Genomic DNA, 16,414 nt, shown 5'->3' with positions numbered 1-16,414 from the left:
CTGCGTGGGACCAGCCGTGCCTGTCCTGCCTGACTGGGAGCTTCCTGAGGGCAGGCGGTCGTGTGCTTCTCTGGGGCTGCAGTGGGACCAACACCGCACAGTGGTAATACAGGGCCTGGAAGGGCCTTGAAGTCCACTGCAGAACTTCCATGATCAAACCAACACCTGACTCTGCATCCCCAGAGGCAATAATAATAATCATAACAACAGGCACTGTTTCCCTCAGCTTGTCTTCTGTGTACCAGAAACATTAGTGCTGACAACATGGGGCTCCGGGTAGTTGCTGTCATTATCCAGGTTTTAGGGACACGCCACATGGCTGGTGAGTACAGAAGTGAGATTCCAATCCTGCTGTCCGGTCTTAACCACTGGCCCCCTGCCTCCCAGGCCGAGTGTGATGGTGAATTTTATGTGTCAACTTGACTGGACCACAGGGTACCCAGATATTTGGTAAACCTTATTTCTGGGTGTGTCTTGGGGTGTTTCCTGATGACATTAGCATCTGAACTGGTGGACTCGATAGATGGCCCTCCCCAGTGTGGGGGCGTCCTCCCTCCAGTCCACTGAGGGGCTGCACAGAAGGCACGGCGGGGAGAAAGTGCTCTCTCCCTGCCTGGTGGTTGAGCTGGGACACGGGCCTTCTCCTCCCCGCAGACAGGCACTCACAGCGGCTCTCCAGGCCTCAGGCCTCGGGCCTTTGGACTCAGACTGGACGGCACCACCGGCTCTCCCAGGTCTCCAGCTTGCAGAGGCAGATGGTGGGACTTGTCGGCCTCCATAATTGCGTGAGCCAATTCCTGATAATAAGTCTTCATGTGTATATATATATATCCCTTCTCTGGAGAACCCTGACTAAACACACCAAGGAAGCTGAAGACCTGGGGACAAGCCGTGTGCAGGGTCCGCCTGGGGGCTGCCCCCTTCCCCTGGGGGCTACACATCAGGTAAGGCCGCAGGCTGGTTCTCCAGCCCCTGCCCCGTGTCCCCACCCCTCAGACAAGGGTGACCAGGTCTCCCTGCTGATGGGCACTCTCCCTGCCTCACGTGGAAGAAGGACCAGGCTCCCTTGGGCCCTGCTACGGCCCCTCCAGCGGGGGGAGGAGAGAGGAGGGGTGGACCGGGAGAGGCAGGTCCTGCTACAGTCTGAACGTCTGTGTCCCCCTAAAGTCACATGCCGGAATCCTAACACCCGACGTGACACCCAACACCCAGAGCTCCCTCACCCTTCCCCCATGGGAGGACACAGCAAGGAGTCTGCGACCCAGATGAGGACCAAGGAAGCTGGCAGCAGCGGGTTCCTGTGCCTCCTCTGCTGCCACAGGTCGTCTGCTCACTGTCACGCCCCGTCTGTGAGCGGCAGGCACGGGAGGCCGACTCCAAAGGGGCCCGCTCACCTGCCACGGAAGGACGCAGGCAGGGAAAGCCAGGGCCCGCGGCTCAGGACCGGCACCCAGGGCAGCCGAAGCTCCAGACCACAGGCAGGCTGTGGGCGGCCTGGCCCAGGGGGCTCTCCGGGGGCTGTTCTCATCACGGAGAGGGAGATCTGCACGCTCGGGAGGTGACAGAGAGGGTCACTGGTGAAGACCACAGTGGGCCAGGGGACGAAGCACTTAAATTCAAATTCCACCTCTGACACTTCGGTGTCTCAACTCCAGCTCAGAGACAACACACAGCAACACGCTCATGTAACGGGCCCACCGCCACCAACCATTCGAAGACCTGCTCAAACCTTCCATCGCCAGAGAAGCTTCGAGCTGCACAAACCTCCCCCTCCAGCTTCTTCCCCGTGGCCACGTGATCCTCGGTCACGGCCCTGGTCATATGGTGTCATGTGCTTGAAGAGTGGTTTTCAACAGTTTTCTGCCCTGCACACAGGAGGTTACAACTCTCTCTCTGCAGACAGTGGCTCACGAAGGCCTGCTTGGCTGGGAGGACTGACTGTTTCTTTAAGTTTCGGTACCCTCTGCACCATGTCCACACCACATATACCAGACACATATTAGCTGAACCAAACTCCTCAGTTGTCTGACCATAAACTCCTACTCATCCCACAGAGCCCAACTCATATGTCACCTCCTCTGTGAAGCCCTCTAAGACTCTCTCTCTGCAGGCAGAATTTCCTGGAGTCTTACTGGTACTCCCCAGCTCTCTCTTCACACCTTTACTGTGGAATTATTAATAAGATGCATAACTAACATTTACTGAGCGCTTACTACGCACCAGGCGCCACGCTGAGCGCTCTGTGTTTATCACCTCATGTGGTCTTCCTCACAGGTCTGCAAGTCTGCACCATGACCACTGTTTTGCAGGTGAGGAAACTGAGGCTCTGAGAGGTCGAGAGAGACGCCCAAGGGCACACACATGGGGACCTGGGATGGGACCCAGGCCAGTGGAATCCAGAGTCCACGCTGTCACCAACAGGGCTATCCTGTCCGGGCTTGTTTGCCCAGGAGGCATGCAGCCCCCCAACCAGGGGCTGTGCCAGTTTCCCCTGGGTGCCCAGGCCTGGGCCGGACACGTGAGAGGCTTCCCCAAGAGAGCACAAGGTGACATGAGCAGTGCGTCTGGGTTTTGGGGTCTGAGAGGCCAGACTCTGTGCTGGGCCGGGCAGGCGGCCTGCAGGTGGGGCGCGGGGTGGGGCTGGGGGTGGGGGGTGGCGCGGGGGTTGGGGGTGGAGTGGGCCCACCTTGCGGTGCTGCTCGTAGTTGCGGATGAAGTCGCGGAGCTGCTCCTCGCGGCTCTCCAGCGTGGCGTACAGCTGCTGCATCTGGCTCACCAGGTCCGTCTTCTCGCCCTTTAGGCGCTTCCGGTCGGCTTTCATGGCTGGGGACAGAAGAGCGAGTTAGTTCCCGGATCCTGGTTGGCTGTCACCCCGAATGCAGAGAAGGGACCCTGCGTCTGTCCTCTTTTTAACTGATGAAGAGACAGAGCTCAGAAGGATGAAGCTTCTCTCCCAAGGTCCCATATTACTCAGCGGCACTGCCAGGATTCGAACCGAGGCCTGCCTGTCCCTACAGTCCCTAGTCTCACCTCTGTTTTATTGATCAAACCAGGGGAGCAAGTCCTTGACAAAAACGTCTTTCCCCGCCCTGAACTGGCTAGGTCCCGGGTGTGGAACAGCTGGAGGCCTGGGGAGTACCTGACCCCACAGCCCAGAAAGCTGACGGGGCCCCTGATTCTCTGCTGAACTGAACCCCCAGGGCCCACTCTGGGCCCACAGAACAACTCAGCCCAGCCCAACAGTCCATCATCTGCCCCATTTCCTCCACAGGGAAAGTATTTCAGTAAAAACACGCAGCAAGGGGCTGCACCCAGGGCCTAGCGGTTAAGGTCGGCGTGCTCCACTTCAGCGGTCCAGGTTCATGGGTTCAGATCCCAGGTGTGGACCTACACCACTTGTCGGCCATGCTGTGGCGGCGACCCACATATAAAATAGAGGAAGATTGGTACAGATGTTAGCTCAGGGCCAATCTTACTCAGCAAAAAACAAAAACAAAAAAAAACCACACAGCAAGATATGACACCAAAAGTATGAGCAACAGAAGAAAAAAGAGGTAAATTAGACTTCATCAAAGTAAAAACTTTTGTGCTTCAAAGGACACCATCAAGAAAGTAAAAAGACAACCCAGGGAATGGGAGAAAATATTTGCACATCACGCATCTGAGAAGGGGCTTATATCTAGAATACATGAAAAACTCCTACAACTCAATAATAAAAAGACAAATAACTTAATTAAAAGAATGGGCAAAGGATCTGAGTAAACATTTCTCCAAGAAATGGCCAATAAGCCTGTGAAAAGGTGCTTGATATTGATAGTATTCAGGGAAATGCCAGTCAGGGCCACGATGAGACACCACTTCACACTTCCTAGAACGGCTACAACAAAAAAGACAGACAGGAACAAGTGCTGGCAGGGTTGTGGACGGAATGAATGGAAATGGTGCAGCCGCCGTGGAAACAGCCTGACGGCACCTCCAGGGATGAAACAGAAAGTCACCCTATGATCCAGCAACTCCACCCCTAGGCGTATACCCGAGAGATGGAAATATACGTCCACACAAAAACGCATACAGAAATGGTCACAGCAGCGCTCATCATAACAGTCGAAAGGTGAAACAGCCCAGGTCCAAACTGATGAGTGAATTACAAAAAATGTAGTATATATCCTATCCGTGCCTGGATTATTATTCGGCAATAGAGAGCAGCACTGCTACAGGTTACCGCACGGATGAACCGTGACGACGTTACGGTAAGCGAAAGGAGCCAGGCACAAAAGCCGCGTGTTGTCTGATTCCATGTACACGGAAGATCCACAGGAAAGAGACGAGTGGTTGCCTAGGGCAGGCGGTGGCAGGAGGGCCGGGGGCTGGGGATATGGGAGTGTTAGCTAAAGGGCATGGGGTTTCTTTTGGAGGTGATGAAAACGTTCTAATACTGATCGTGGTGATGGATGCACAACCCTGTGAATATGATGAAAACCACTGAACTGTGCACTGTAAATGGGTGACTTGTATGATATGTGAATTATGTCTCAATAAAGCTGTTCACACACACACACACACACACACACACACACACACACACACGGTGCCCCATACCCCAGGCAGCCTCCTGCCGAGGCAGCGTGAATTTTGCTGCCCCCAGACTCTTTCTCCTCACATCACTGGCTCATTGGCAAATACAAGGGCCTTGCTCAGGGCAGGCTCTAGCTGCAGGCTCTCCACTGCCTCTTCCCAGAGCCCCCAGAACTCGGTGCCCGCCTGGAGAGAACACCAGGGAGGCAACTGTGGAGAATGCGGGGAGAGGGGCCAAGCTACATCTTGGCTCCGGAAGCTTCCAGCCTGAGAAGGCACTGAGTAGTTAGGTCATTTGCCCAAAGTCACACAGCCATGTCTGACCCCAAAGCCCACACACTTGACCCCACATTTCGCTGCCTCTGTGGGTGAAGCCCCCACAGTCTGGAGGGTCCCGGCCCCAGGGCTAGCTGAGGGCAGTGAGATGGGGCAGGCATGGCTGTGCCACCCCATCCCGTCCTGACATCCAACCCTAGCCTATGAACACGCGAGTCTGAGCTGCTGAGCTCCTGGCCTGGCGCCCAACATAAGCTGACGACCTCCTGGCCTTGTGGGGGCCTCCTCCACCCTCCTGCCCTTTGCCCCCGTCCCCCCGGTAGAACAGGGTGGAGGCAGGTTGGCAGGGCCATGTCACCAGGTGCAGGGAGCCATGTGGGGATGGCCCTTTAAATTCCAGCTTTGAGCGTCCCTCTCCATGGCTGGACTTGTCCTCTTCATGGCGGCCTGGCGGAGCAGCAACTCAGGGCACCACGGCAGGAACTCCAGGCCTGCCGAGCCGGGACCTTAAAGGGCCGGGACAGCAGAGCCCACCGAGAGAGGACTCGTCTGCTTCTCTTTCCTGTCGGGCAGGGGTGGCCCACCAGGCCCCAGGGGAGGGGGGCAGAGCGGGGCTAGTTTTGAGCCTTGAGAACATGATGTGGCCACGTTACTGGTGAACCTCATTTTAAGAAAACCCAACATCTAAAGATGCAACCCGGCCAGAAGGAATCTTACAAAGAGCTGGGCCCAGCTGTCACTGGGGAATCAGAAATTCCCACCAGCACTCTCTCATCCAATCCCGATCCTGCTGCACTCCTGTGACAGAGGTGGCGGGCGGGGATTTTTATCATCCAGTTTTACAGAGGAGGAAACCCAGGCCGCACGGCCGGTACCTGGCAGAGCTGGCACCTGACTCAGTCTCAGGCGGGCGTCAGACAGGCGGGGCATGAGAACGAGAGGAAGCCCCATCGAGGGGAGTGGCTCCTGGGGGGGGCCACTGACCCAAAAAAGTCACCACTGTGGCTTCCCAGGGGAGCCTCAGGCGAGTCCTCCGCCCCAGTTGGGGGGGGCATGTCTCTGCCATTTGGTTGGAAATTAACCCCCCGTGGGCTCCGACTTGCCTCCTTCTTTAGCCCCATCTGGATGAGAACCGAACGCCAGACTTTGCTCTTGGCGCCTGGAGGCTGTGGGGAGGGGACCAACCCCTTCTCCATAGCATCCCTGGGCCTTTTGCCCAATGGCCTTGGAGGGGGCGACGTTGTGGCCTCTTGCTGGCCTCCACGATCTGCTCGCTGCTCCATCCCTGCACCATCTGTGTGTGCTAGAGAAGCTATGAGTGCCACTGTTCTGTCAGTCAGTGGAGGGCTGTGTGTACTCGTGCATACGTCTGTGTGTTGGCAGCCTCGGTGGTGGGGCAGGGGGCCAGGCCTCCCCTAGCTGACTAGGGGCTCCCTGAGGGCAAGTGTTGGCCCTCTGCCTTCAGATTAGTAGCTCCTCCCTAAGAGGAGGGCGAGAGCTCCCAGCAAACTGTTGAATTAAGCCCCTTCTGGGAGCCAGGCTCCATGCTCGCTGCTGTGAGGGGCACAGGGACGAACCAGACATGGTCCTCACCTTTTGGTGGTTGACGATCTGATAGAGGAGACAAACCCATACACACATGGATGACACTAGTTTCCACCCACCCTCCTCCTTACCAAGAGAACCCCAATTTTGTTTGTGCCCAGCTAAAACACTCAACTTCCAAGCTCCCTTGTAGCTAGAGGGGGCATTGTCACAGTTTTCGCCACTATAGACGTACGTGGAAATCTACTCGGAGATCCACTGTTTTCTTTATAGAAAACGTAACAGTACACTGGCAGTAACTCTCGCCTTTTGCCCTTGCTTTTCTTCCTGCTGGGAACATGGATGTGACATCCTGAGGCACAGCAGCCGTCTTGTGAGCACAAGGACAAAGACATGAGCTGAAAATGGGGGTCAGAAAGACAGACAGAAGGGGCCTGGACCCCTGATGGCACCACCCAGGCCAGGGCTCCTTATAACAGGAGCAAAATAAACCCCATTGGTTGTGGGCTTTCCCCTTAGGTGTAGCCCTACACATTCCTATCTGACACATCCAGGCAGGCGTTGAGAAGTGCTGTCACCCCCACCACAAAAACCTTCACCTCCTGGTCCCTTCCCAGGAGCTCTCCATGGGGACCCTGCTCTGCCCAACTCTGGGTGGGACCCTGCCAGGCTGAGGACCGAGGAAACACGAAAGCTGAATCTCTCGGAATGAATAACAAGTGCAGGTCACTTAAAAATGAAGATAAGAGCTTTGGAACCACAGTGTGAACGAAGAAGCCGCTGTGCGGTCTGCCCAGCTTTCTGGAAGCACACACGTCCACAACCCACTCCAGAAAACTCACACGGAGGGACAGGACCTGGGGCTCCCGCACCTGCTGGGCGGGAAAGTGGGAGTGTGTCCCCATCGAGCCTGAACGTTCCCAAGTGTCCAGGCGCTGTGCCGCCCCATCAGACCGGGGCTCCCCTGGGCTGGGGGAGGCGCTGGTGTTGTAGCTCTTTAAGAAAATAAGGAGGTTAGCATGACAGACCCCAGAAATAATTTGAACGACACACACACAGCCGTGAAAATGACACAGCGGAACGCTTCCTTCCCTCGTCGTAGGTACGCTTTTGTTTCTCCTTCAAATCCCCATTTCGAGGTCCTCCGAAAGTTCTAAGGCAAGACGAGGTCGGCGAGGCATGACTGGTCCTCTCTGTGACCAGCCTTGGACGCGGCCTGAAGCCCCCCAGCACTCCGTCTGCCTCCCCAGTCACATAGCTTCATCCAGGCGTGTCCCATCCCAGACACCAGGCTGGTGGAGCCACTGCCATGGTGACGGTGACGTCACGCCCAGTGGGCCCCCGGGATCACAGAGGGAGCCCCGCCCGGCTCCCGGGAATGAGGGGGCTCCGGGGCGGGAAGGAGGGTGTGTGTGTGTGGGGGGGGAATTGTTTTTCTGACTCAGAGGAGGGCGGATGTACACATGCGGGTGTGACCAGGGCCAGCCGCAGCCCCCCCGCGATGGCACTTCTCTGGGGACGTCACTCTTCTCAAGCTTGAGGGGGGCCTCTGCACAGCACATCCCTTCTTCCTCGCCTGGCTTTGGCTGCCACCACCCCTAACTCAGACGGGGGGGGCACAGGGGAGTGGCGTGAGCCCCAGCTCAATGTTTGCAAGTGTCACCCTTGGCAGGAGGGGCCCAGAGAGGGCAGAAAGGTCTCTGCGGTCAGCCTGTCCCCCCGCCGTGGGCAGAGCAGGCCCTCATCCCCCATGCCCGGGCGGAACGAGGCCACGGCCGACACGCGAAGAGAACAGGACAGGTTAACTCTCGGCTTTGGAGCTTCCGGGGGCTGTGGGCCTGGAGACTAAGGGACTTTTCAGGCACTTTTGAGCATGATGGGTCTCTCCTTACCCCCCGAGGCAGTGCGTGCAGGGAGGACCTCTTGCAGTGAGGGACCAGGCTCTCAGCCTCCCCCTCTCTGAGCCTCAGTTTCCCCCCAGCATGAGCCTGTTGGACTCTGCGAGCTTCCTTTGGCTTCTGAGGTCCTAAGAGACTTCGCCTCCACCACTAACCCCCATGAACCCGTCCATGGCCTTGACCCACACCACATGGCGGGGCAGGATGGGCATCGGTCTGGGGCCCGAGGATCTGGGTTCTGTCCCTGGCTCTGAGACCTGGAGCAAGTCACTTAACCTCCCCGAGCCTCGATTTCCTAGATATTAAAAGGATTCCCAGGTGCCAGGCACTGCCCCAAGCCCCTTTTGGGTTTTTGTCACTTAATTCTCACGACTACCTTATGACATCATTCCACACTGTACACGAGGAAGCGGGCACCCAGGGGCATTAAGGAACCTGGCTGAGTAGGGAGTGGCAGTGCCCCCCGGCCCCAGCACCCACCCACCCTCCTGCCCCGCTGCCTCCAAAACTGCCACCCCCAACCACCCCCGCCCAGCCCCGCCCAGCCTGGCCGGCCTCACCTGCTCCTCGGGACCTCATACTGGGGGTGGGCTGCACCTGCCTTATGGAGGGGAAACTGAGACCCACGGGGTTCACTTACTCACCAAGACAACACAGCTCAAGGAGTGGACCTGGACTCGCATCCCTGACATCTGACCTTGAACCCCGCACACCCCTTCATCACCCCTGCTGTGAAAGCACATCGCTGTGAACAGCAGAACCGGCATCGATCCACAAAACCAGAGGATGATCCAAAAATTCACACCGGTTACTCCTATTATGAGACGCTGTTTCTGCCGCTGTCTACAGTCCCGAGGGGGCCTTGTGCGCGCCCCACGACTGCTCCGTGGCTGCTGGAAGGAGGGTGTGTGTGTGTGTGTGAGTGTGCAGGCGTGTGCAAGTCAGCAGCTCTTAAGGAATCCTCCACCAGCCACTCCTCCTGCTTGCAGGATCCTCAGCCAGCCCACGGCGGTCTCAATCCACACGGCCAGATGTCCCATTAGTCTGTGCTCAGGAGACTGTGGGCCTGGTTCTGGATGGTCCAAGGCCAAGAGTCCTGGTACAGCTTCCCAGCCCGGCGGACCCCTGACAAACACGGGCTCAGACGAGGGGAGGGGGCGGCGGGTCAGGCAGACCTCAGCCTGTGTATGGTGATCCCAGCCGCTGCCAGCAGGGGGCCCCCTTTCCCTTCCAGTCAACACTGCTGACCAGTGGAGCTTTCAGCATCCCCAGACTCCGGGAAAGGAGGGGTGGCAGGCCTCTCTGACGCCCAGAGAGGGAAAGAGAATATCCAACATCCCACAGCGAGTCAGCCCAGGTCTCCTGATTCTCAGGCCAACACGGCTGGCTTAAAAGCCTTGGCTTTGGAGTCTGCCTGTCACAGTTTAATTAAGCCTCAGTTTCACCATCTGTAGAATGGGGACTGAAAGTATAATCATCTCTGCCCTACACAGAACAGACTGCTGCGTCCTGAGTGGACGGTCAGGTGTGGACCTTGAGCACCGGGGGGGGGGCGGGGGAGCACCTCAGACAGACACAGTTTCAGACGCACAGAGCCCCGGGCCCTAGTCAGCTTTACCCTGACCAGGCAGGAGGGCCTCGGGCATCGCCCGTCACTTCCCTGAGCAAGCTTCCTCAGCCGTTGAGCTGAGGGTGATCATCTCTAGCCCGCAAGGCTCCATGTGACACTACCCAGCACCTGCATACAGCAGGTGCCCATTTAATGTTAGCGTCTCTTCCTGCCTTCCATCTCCCCACAGCTCCCAGACCCCCGGAAGCCTCAGAAAACACAGGCTGACTCCACCGACCGACAGGCTGGATTGTGAGGAAAGGGCCCCGAGAAGAGGCCCAGGGTGGGGAGAAGGAGGCAAGTTCAAGACCCATAGACTCACGGCCCCGGGATGGGCACACACGGCTTTATTTTGGATTTTCCTGTGGGAAAGCTGAAGGCGAGTTCACAGCAGGTCAGAGTTCAATCTCCTTCACGAAGGTGGGGCAGGCTCTCACCCTGTCGCGGTGCCCAGGTAAGAAAGAAAAGCCAACCAAGCTCGCGGACAGGCGGCTGCCACCAGTGGCGGCGGAGAAAACTGCACCCGCTGAGCCAGGCCTGTCAGACACGAGGGGCACGTGCACGTGGCTGGTGGTCCGGGGTCTCACCTGGGGCGGCTCTGCCCCTCACGAAGGGGAACTCCCTCTTCCTTCTCCCCGTCAGGTGAGGTGGGTTGACCAGCTCCCATGGCCAATGAGTGGCAGTACTTTGACGTTCAGGCCCGTGATCCTTCCAGAATCCCCACAGCTCCCCTCTCCAAGTGCAGCCTAGAAAGTTAGGCAGCGTGACCTTTCTAACCTCCAGCCTGGGGGAGAAAAGGCAAATATCTGGCATACAGGTTCTCATTTTCCAATTCTGTGGCCATGCAGACACGACTAATCACCAGCCTCTATAGGAATCTGGGTTGATTGGGGATGTCTGCCACGGCATGGGAGGGAAATACAGATTTGCCGGCTCTGCCTCAGATGGGCAGGCAGACGCTGTCACTGATGGATCAGCGTTGGTGTGTCTGAGAATGGTCTGGCGAGCCTGTCTGGGTCAATGCTGTGCCAATCACCATCGCACTCCATGGAACCAAGGTCAACTCCATGTAACCAAAATGGAGAATGCAATTCTCTTAACTGGTGGAAACCAGTCCATTCACATCGATGAGATGGTGGCAAACAAACTCCAACCTGCACGCTTCAAGGTGCGAGAGCAGACTACTTCCCTCAACTGGGTCAAAGGGACATGAGGATTCCTGGGTTTCCTTACACATTTTTATGTCCACCTCGGACCAGCAATACAAGCTACTCGGGGGCAGGGACCTGGCCTGCCTTCTTCACTACTGCATCCCCAGCTTCTAGAACAGCGCCTGGCACATATAAGCGGTCAGTAAATACTGACCGACTGACTCTTAGATAAACAACTGAACAGAGTGGACAGCCCAGGGATAATGGGACCTGCTCCACGGCCATTGCTGAGCAGCGTATAGTATCTCCTGTGTCCTGGGGGCAGAGCCAGTTCTGCTTTCCTCTGCCTGTCTCCCTTGCCCTCTCCAGGTGGCACAGGACAGGCTAACTGCCCTCATGCCTCCCGAGGGGACCCTGAGCCGTGGTGCCCTCAGAGCTGACTGCAAAATGGCTGCAGCTCTTGCCCAACTGCCTGGTGCTCTGTGAACTGTGTCCACGGCCACTTCACGTGGCTCCTGCCACGTCCCAGGCAGGACACAAGGACCCTCAAGTGGACCAAAGCTTCCGCCGACCCAGGGCACCTTAGAATTTTGTGGTGCTCAGGGCTGGGGACAGACCCCAGACACTGTGCTGCCAACACAGGCGAGACCCAGTGTCCGGGAGTTGGGGGGATCTGGTTCTCCCATGGCTCCCCTGCTGTCAGCCGAGTCCCGGCTGTGCCTGCCCCGTGTCTCGAGGAGGCCGCTCTCCTGCTCGCCTCCCTCTGCCCATCCCCAGGTGGTTCGTTTGAGCCGGCCGATGAGGCTGCCGTGTTAGATAGGGCAGGAGGCTTCGGAAACTGGGGCCTCCCTTTCATTACAAGCGCCGGCTCGGACATCCAGTTTCCTGCCCTGGGCCCGTGTCCTCTGCTGGATTTTCCCAGTGTCACAGGAACGTGAGGTTCTCTCTCACATCTTCAATAGAAAACCTGCATTCGACCCCATTTCCCTCTCCAGCTCTCGTTCCATTTCCCTTTGGAGCAAAAATGCTTAAAAGGATTGTGCACCCTTGTGCCCTCACTCCCTTGTCCCATTCTCCCCGGCACCGCTGTGACTTCTCCACGTGCTCTTTCTTCTCAAGGTCAGAGATAACCTGTGCCCTGAACCCCACAGTCCTCAACCTGTGCCCTGAACCCCACAGTCCTCATCCACCGCACTCCGTCGGCGCAGGGGCGCCTTCTCGGCCTCCAGGACCCCCGCTCCTGGTTTCTTCTCACGTCTCGGCTGCCCCGTCTTGGTCCCCTTTTCTGGTCTCTGCTCAGGTCTGACCTCTAAGCGTTAGCGTCCCCAGCCCTTCTTTTCCACTGTTTCCTGGCCGGGCTCATCTAGCCTCTTAGCTTTAAATCCAGCCACATGCTGATTGATGCCTCCCAGCTGGCCGTCTCCAGCCTGGACCTCGCCCCTGAATTCCAACTCAGAGCCGAGAGCCTCGCCACACCTCCGCTGGTGCCTAAGAGCAGCTCCAACTTAACACGTCCTAGAGTGAGGCCCCGACCAGTGCCCAACAACCTCCTAGTCTCCCCCAACTCAGTGCATGGTGACCTCGGCCTTCCAGCTCCCCTGGTCTCAAACTCCAGAATCTCCCTTGATTCTCCTCCTCTCACTCCCCACACCAATTCATCAGCAAGCCACATCAGCTCTACCTTCAACATGTTCCCAGAAGCCGGCCACTTCTCACGGCCCCCAGTCAGCACCCTGGCCCGTGTCACCACCACCCTGTGTCTGCATCCTGCAGGAGCCTCCCACCCGGTCTCCCACCCCTTTAGTCTGTGTCAGCTCAGCAGGGACTGGTCCCTGAAAAGGCAAGTCAGCTCAAGTCCCTTCCCTGCTCCTCTCCAGTGGCTCCCTTCTCACTCAAGGGTGAGCACAAAGTCCTTACAATGCTCCAAAGGGCCACATGATCTGTCACCCCCCTCATACCTCTTTGATCTCCTCCCCAACCACCACCCCCACCCACATCCCACCACGACCTGGCTCCATGCGGTTCCTGGTTCACGCAGACGCCCTCCTTCCTCAGGATCTTTGCACTGGCCGTTCTCTGCCTGGAACATCCTCCTTGCTCCCCCACCTCCCACAGGGCCCTCCCTCCTCCAGGTCTTTACTCAAAGGTCACTGTCTCAGCAAAGCCTTCCCTGGACACCCTCCTCACTCCCTTCCCTGCTGCTTCTCCTCCAACTCGCCACCATCGAGCACTACATATTCTGTGTTTATTGTGGGGCATGGTCATTTAAGCACCTCTGCCTTTCTGCTGAGGGCGCCCCTGTGTTCTCCCGTCATCAGAATTCATTGGAGCTTCTTTCCGCATTTCCAAAGCCCATGGCTCAGGCCTCTACTTGCTGCACAGGTGCCCATGCGCTGCTGGCCCTGCGCAGAGCCACAGGAATCGGCACCCGCAGCCTGCAAACCAGACCGACAGCCCAGGCCTCCCAGACTCGCCTAGAAGCATCTTGAAGGCAGGGCCCGGCCTCCTCCAACAGAATTTCCAGGAGCCGGCACTGGGCCCGGCCCAGGCAGATGAAGAAAGTGGGGGATGGATGATTCGGGGGCTTGAGCAGGGTGGGGGAGGGGCTGTGCTCACAATTTCCAAGTATCTCGAGCTGCCCCGCCCTGACTCTCCAGCTTAGGGGCTCAAGAGAGGCCCCCCAACCCACGGTGGAACATCAACTGCCCACGGGGCCCCGCCAAGGCCCTCAGGAAGGGAGAAGTGCAGGTGGGCACCCAGAACACACGCCCACCTGGAGGGGCAGCTGTTCAGGACCAAACGGGGCCCAGCATTGCCACACCTTCCGACTTTTCATGAGAATTCCAAACTCTCGATTGTCATAATATTTTATGTCTCAAATGTCTCTTTATTTTTTAATATTGGCAATTAATCATAACACCCAACCACGTCTGTGGGCCTCGCGTGGGTGCTGGACTGCTGATCTGAGCAGGTGTCTGTAGAAGAGGGAACAGGGGACAGATGTGGGCCCAGCCGCGGCTGAGGGACCAGGCTCTGCCGACACAGACCTGGGCTCGAAGCCGGGATCCACCATTCACCAGCTGTGTGACCTTGGGTAAGCTCCTTAACCTTCCTGTGCCTTTTTCCTCATATATAAAGTGGGGATAACAGTTTCCACTTCATTCTACTGTGGTGAGCAAAAGCCCTTGACTGCCCCTGACGATGACGGCCGGGCCGCGGTTTACCATTCTCAGCCACAGTCCGACAGTCAGAGCCGCCCCAGAGGGGACTGGGCAGTCTTGAGAGGGTATGAACGGGCACCCCGTCGAGGAGTCTGTGTAGAGGCTGCAAGCCACTGGGTGGACGCCGTCTCAGAGCCTGGGCAGGTGATGGGGGAGGGTGTGTGGCCTTTATTAGCCATGGGCGGGGGGGTCTCTGCCTCAGGCACAGATGCCCAGGGCTCCCAATGGGGAGAAAACTCTAGACGAGAGGGGCGAGGCCAGCCCCCAGGAGGGGAGTGGACCCCTGCAGGCTGTTGAGGGTCCTCACTGGGGGCGGGGGCACGCTGTCGCTGCCACCCGTCCCTCAGCTCTGGGCGAGCTCAGTGCTCACCTGGAAGCCTGGAGGGTGGGTGGCGGGCCCAGGGAGCCAGCCCCACTTCCTGCTGAGGGAAACAAGAGGCCGGGGGCGGGAGGGGGTGGTGTTGTTTTCCAGCCTCTGAAGGCGAGTCCAGGAAAAGTCCTCCTTCCTCCGAATCACCACTAAAAATAGTGGCAGGGGATGGGCCCGGAACACTGACATTCCCTAGACTCAGGAGGGCGGAGATTTCTGGAAATGCAGCCTCGGCCACAGGACCCACGCCCCACACAATGAGGACTATTTTTAAAGGCTCATGTTGTCATTCTCAGGCAAGACGATGACACTGGCTCCGCCCTGAGAGGAGGAGGAGGTGTGCGGCAGGGAGTGGCCGGTGGTCAGGGAGGCAGGACACCAGGGTGCAGGCCTGCGTGCTGTGTGGCCCTGGGGACTCATGCACCCTCTCTGGGCTCCAGTGTCATACTCTCAAGACGGTCCATCAGACCCTACGGAACCTTCAGGAAGCTTCCCTGGGCACCCACTGATTTGGGGACTCGTCCCCACCGTGCTCTCTCTCCAACAGAGACCCAGCAGGGCTGTTCGAGGTTAGATGCAGGCGGCAAACTGGTAGTTACCATCAGCCTCTTCCCAGGTAAGTTCAGAAGAAGGAGTGGGGACCTTGCAGCAAGACTGGGCTCAAACCACAGCTTTGCCCCTCACTAGAGGAGGCCTGGAACAAATCACGTTATCCCAGTTTGCTGCATCTGTAAAAAAACAGCTCCTACCTCAGCATACGTTCAATGAGCATGCATCAGTGTGTTCACAAAAGGACCTGCAGTAAAGTTCGAGGTGGCACTTGCTAGAAAAGCTGCAAACTGGAAACTGCCTGGACAACCTTCAGGATAAGGGCCACACCCACCGTGGTCCCTCCACACGGTGGACGATTCAATCTAACGAGAACGAGCGAATTACACAACCACACACAACGTGGACAAACCACAAGGACGACACGCCGAGCAAGGAAGCCAGCCACAGAAGCGTGTGTTCCGTGTGACCCCGTTACAGCACGCAAAACGGCCAAACTAACCCACGCAGCGAGGAGTCAGGAGGAGGCTCTCCATGGCGGGTAGCGATAGGAAGGGGACACAGGATGGCTTTCGGGAAGCGAATCATGTCCTACTTCTTGATCTGGGTGCTGGTCATACTGGTGTGTTCAGTTTGTGACAATTCACCAAGCTGTAAGTTTGAGATTTGCACTTTTCTGTATGTTTGTTAGACTTTAATGAAAAGCTTCAAAGAGAGCGCCGACCTCCTAGGACGGTATTTCTATATGCAACGCGCTCAGCATGGTGTCTAGCATAGGCGAGTGCTCAGTAAGTGCCAGCTCTTATCTGGGGGGAGGTGGCCCCCAGGCCATCAGGGGCACTGAGGACACGGGCAACTCCAGGGGTGGGCAGGGGGTGCTGCCTCGCTGTGAATCCTGCAGGACTCCCGGGGCTGGGGAAGGAACACGAACTTGGGGTTGGTTCCGTCCTGCACGGCAACGATGGCGCCTTCCGTGTGTGACTGTGGTGGGAACTATGGGGAGACTCCACGAAGGGGACCAGATAGGGCTCGAGTGGTGACAGTCAGTGTGGGCTTCCCAGCCCCGGCGATGACGATGACAACGATGATGATGACAATGACAACAGCAGCAGCAGCTAACACTTGCTGAGTGTTTATCAGGGCTCAGATAGCCCTGTTCTGTGTCTTGTAAGTTTCCACTGAATTTCCCTCATAGCCATCCCGTGAGGTAATTACCATCA

The 16,414-nt window shown here is 57.5% G+C and overlaps 1 protein-coding gene across 3 annotated transcripts in view; it reads right to left on the bottom strand.

Moving 5' to 3' along the window:
• Positions 1 to 16,414, bottom strand: part of KAZN (kazrin, periplakin interacting protein) — a 447,423-nt gene that overhangs the window by 62,578 nt on the left and 368,431 nt on the right. For all 3 annotated transcript variants that reach the window (XM_058552953.1, XM_058552952.1, XM_058552950.1), the window contains exon 3: positions 2,687 to 2,823. In XM_058552953.1, the coding sequence (XP_058408936.1) occupies positions 2,687 to 2,823 (137 nt within the window). The remainder of the gene's footprint in view (positions 1 to 2,686; positions 2,824 to 16,414) is intronic.

This window comes from Diceros bicornis, chromosome 13, assembly GCF_020826845.1.
Source record: "Diceros bicornis minor isolate mBicDic1 chromosome 13, mDicBic1.mat.cur, whole genome shotgun sequence".
NCBI classification, from domain to species: Eukaryota; Metazoa; Chordata; class Mammalia; order Perissodactyla; family Rhinocerotidae; genus Diceros; species Diceros bicornis.
This window is presented reverse-complemented; position numbering and strand designations above follow the sequence as displayed.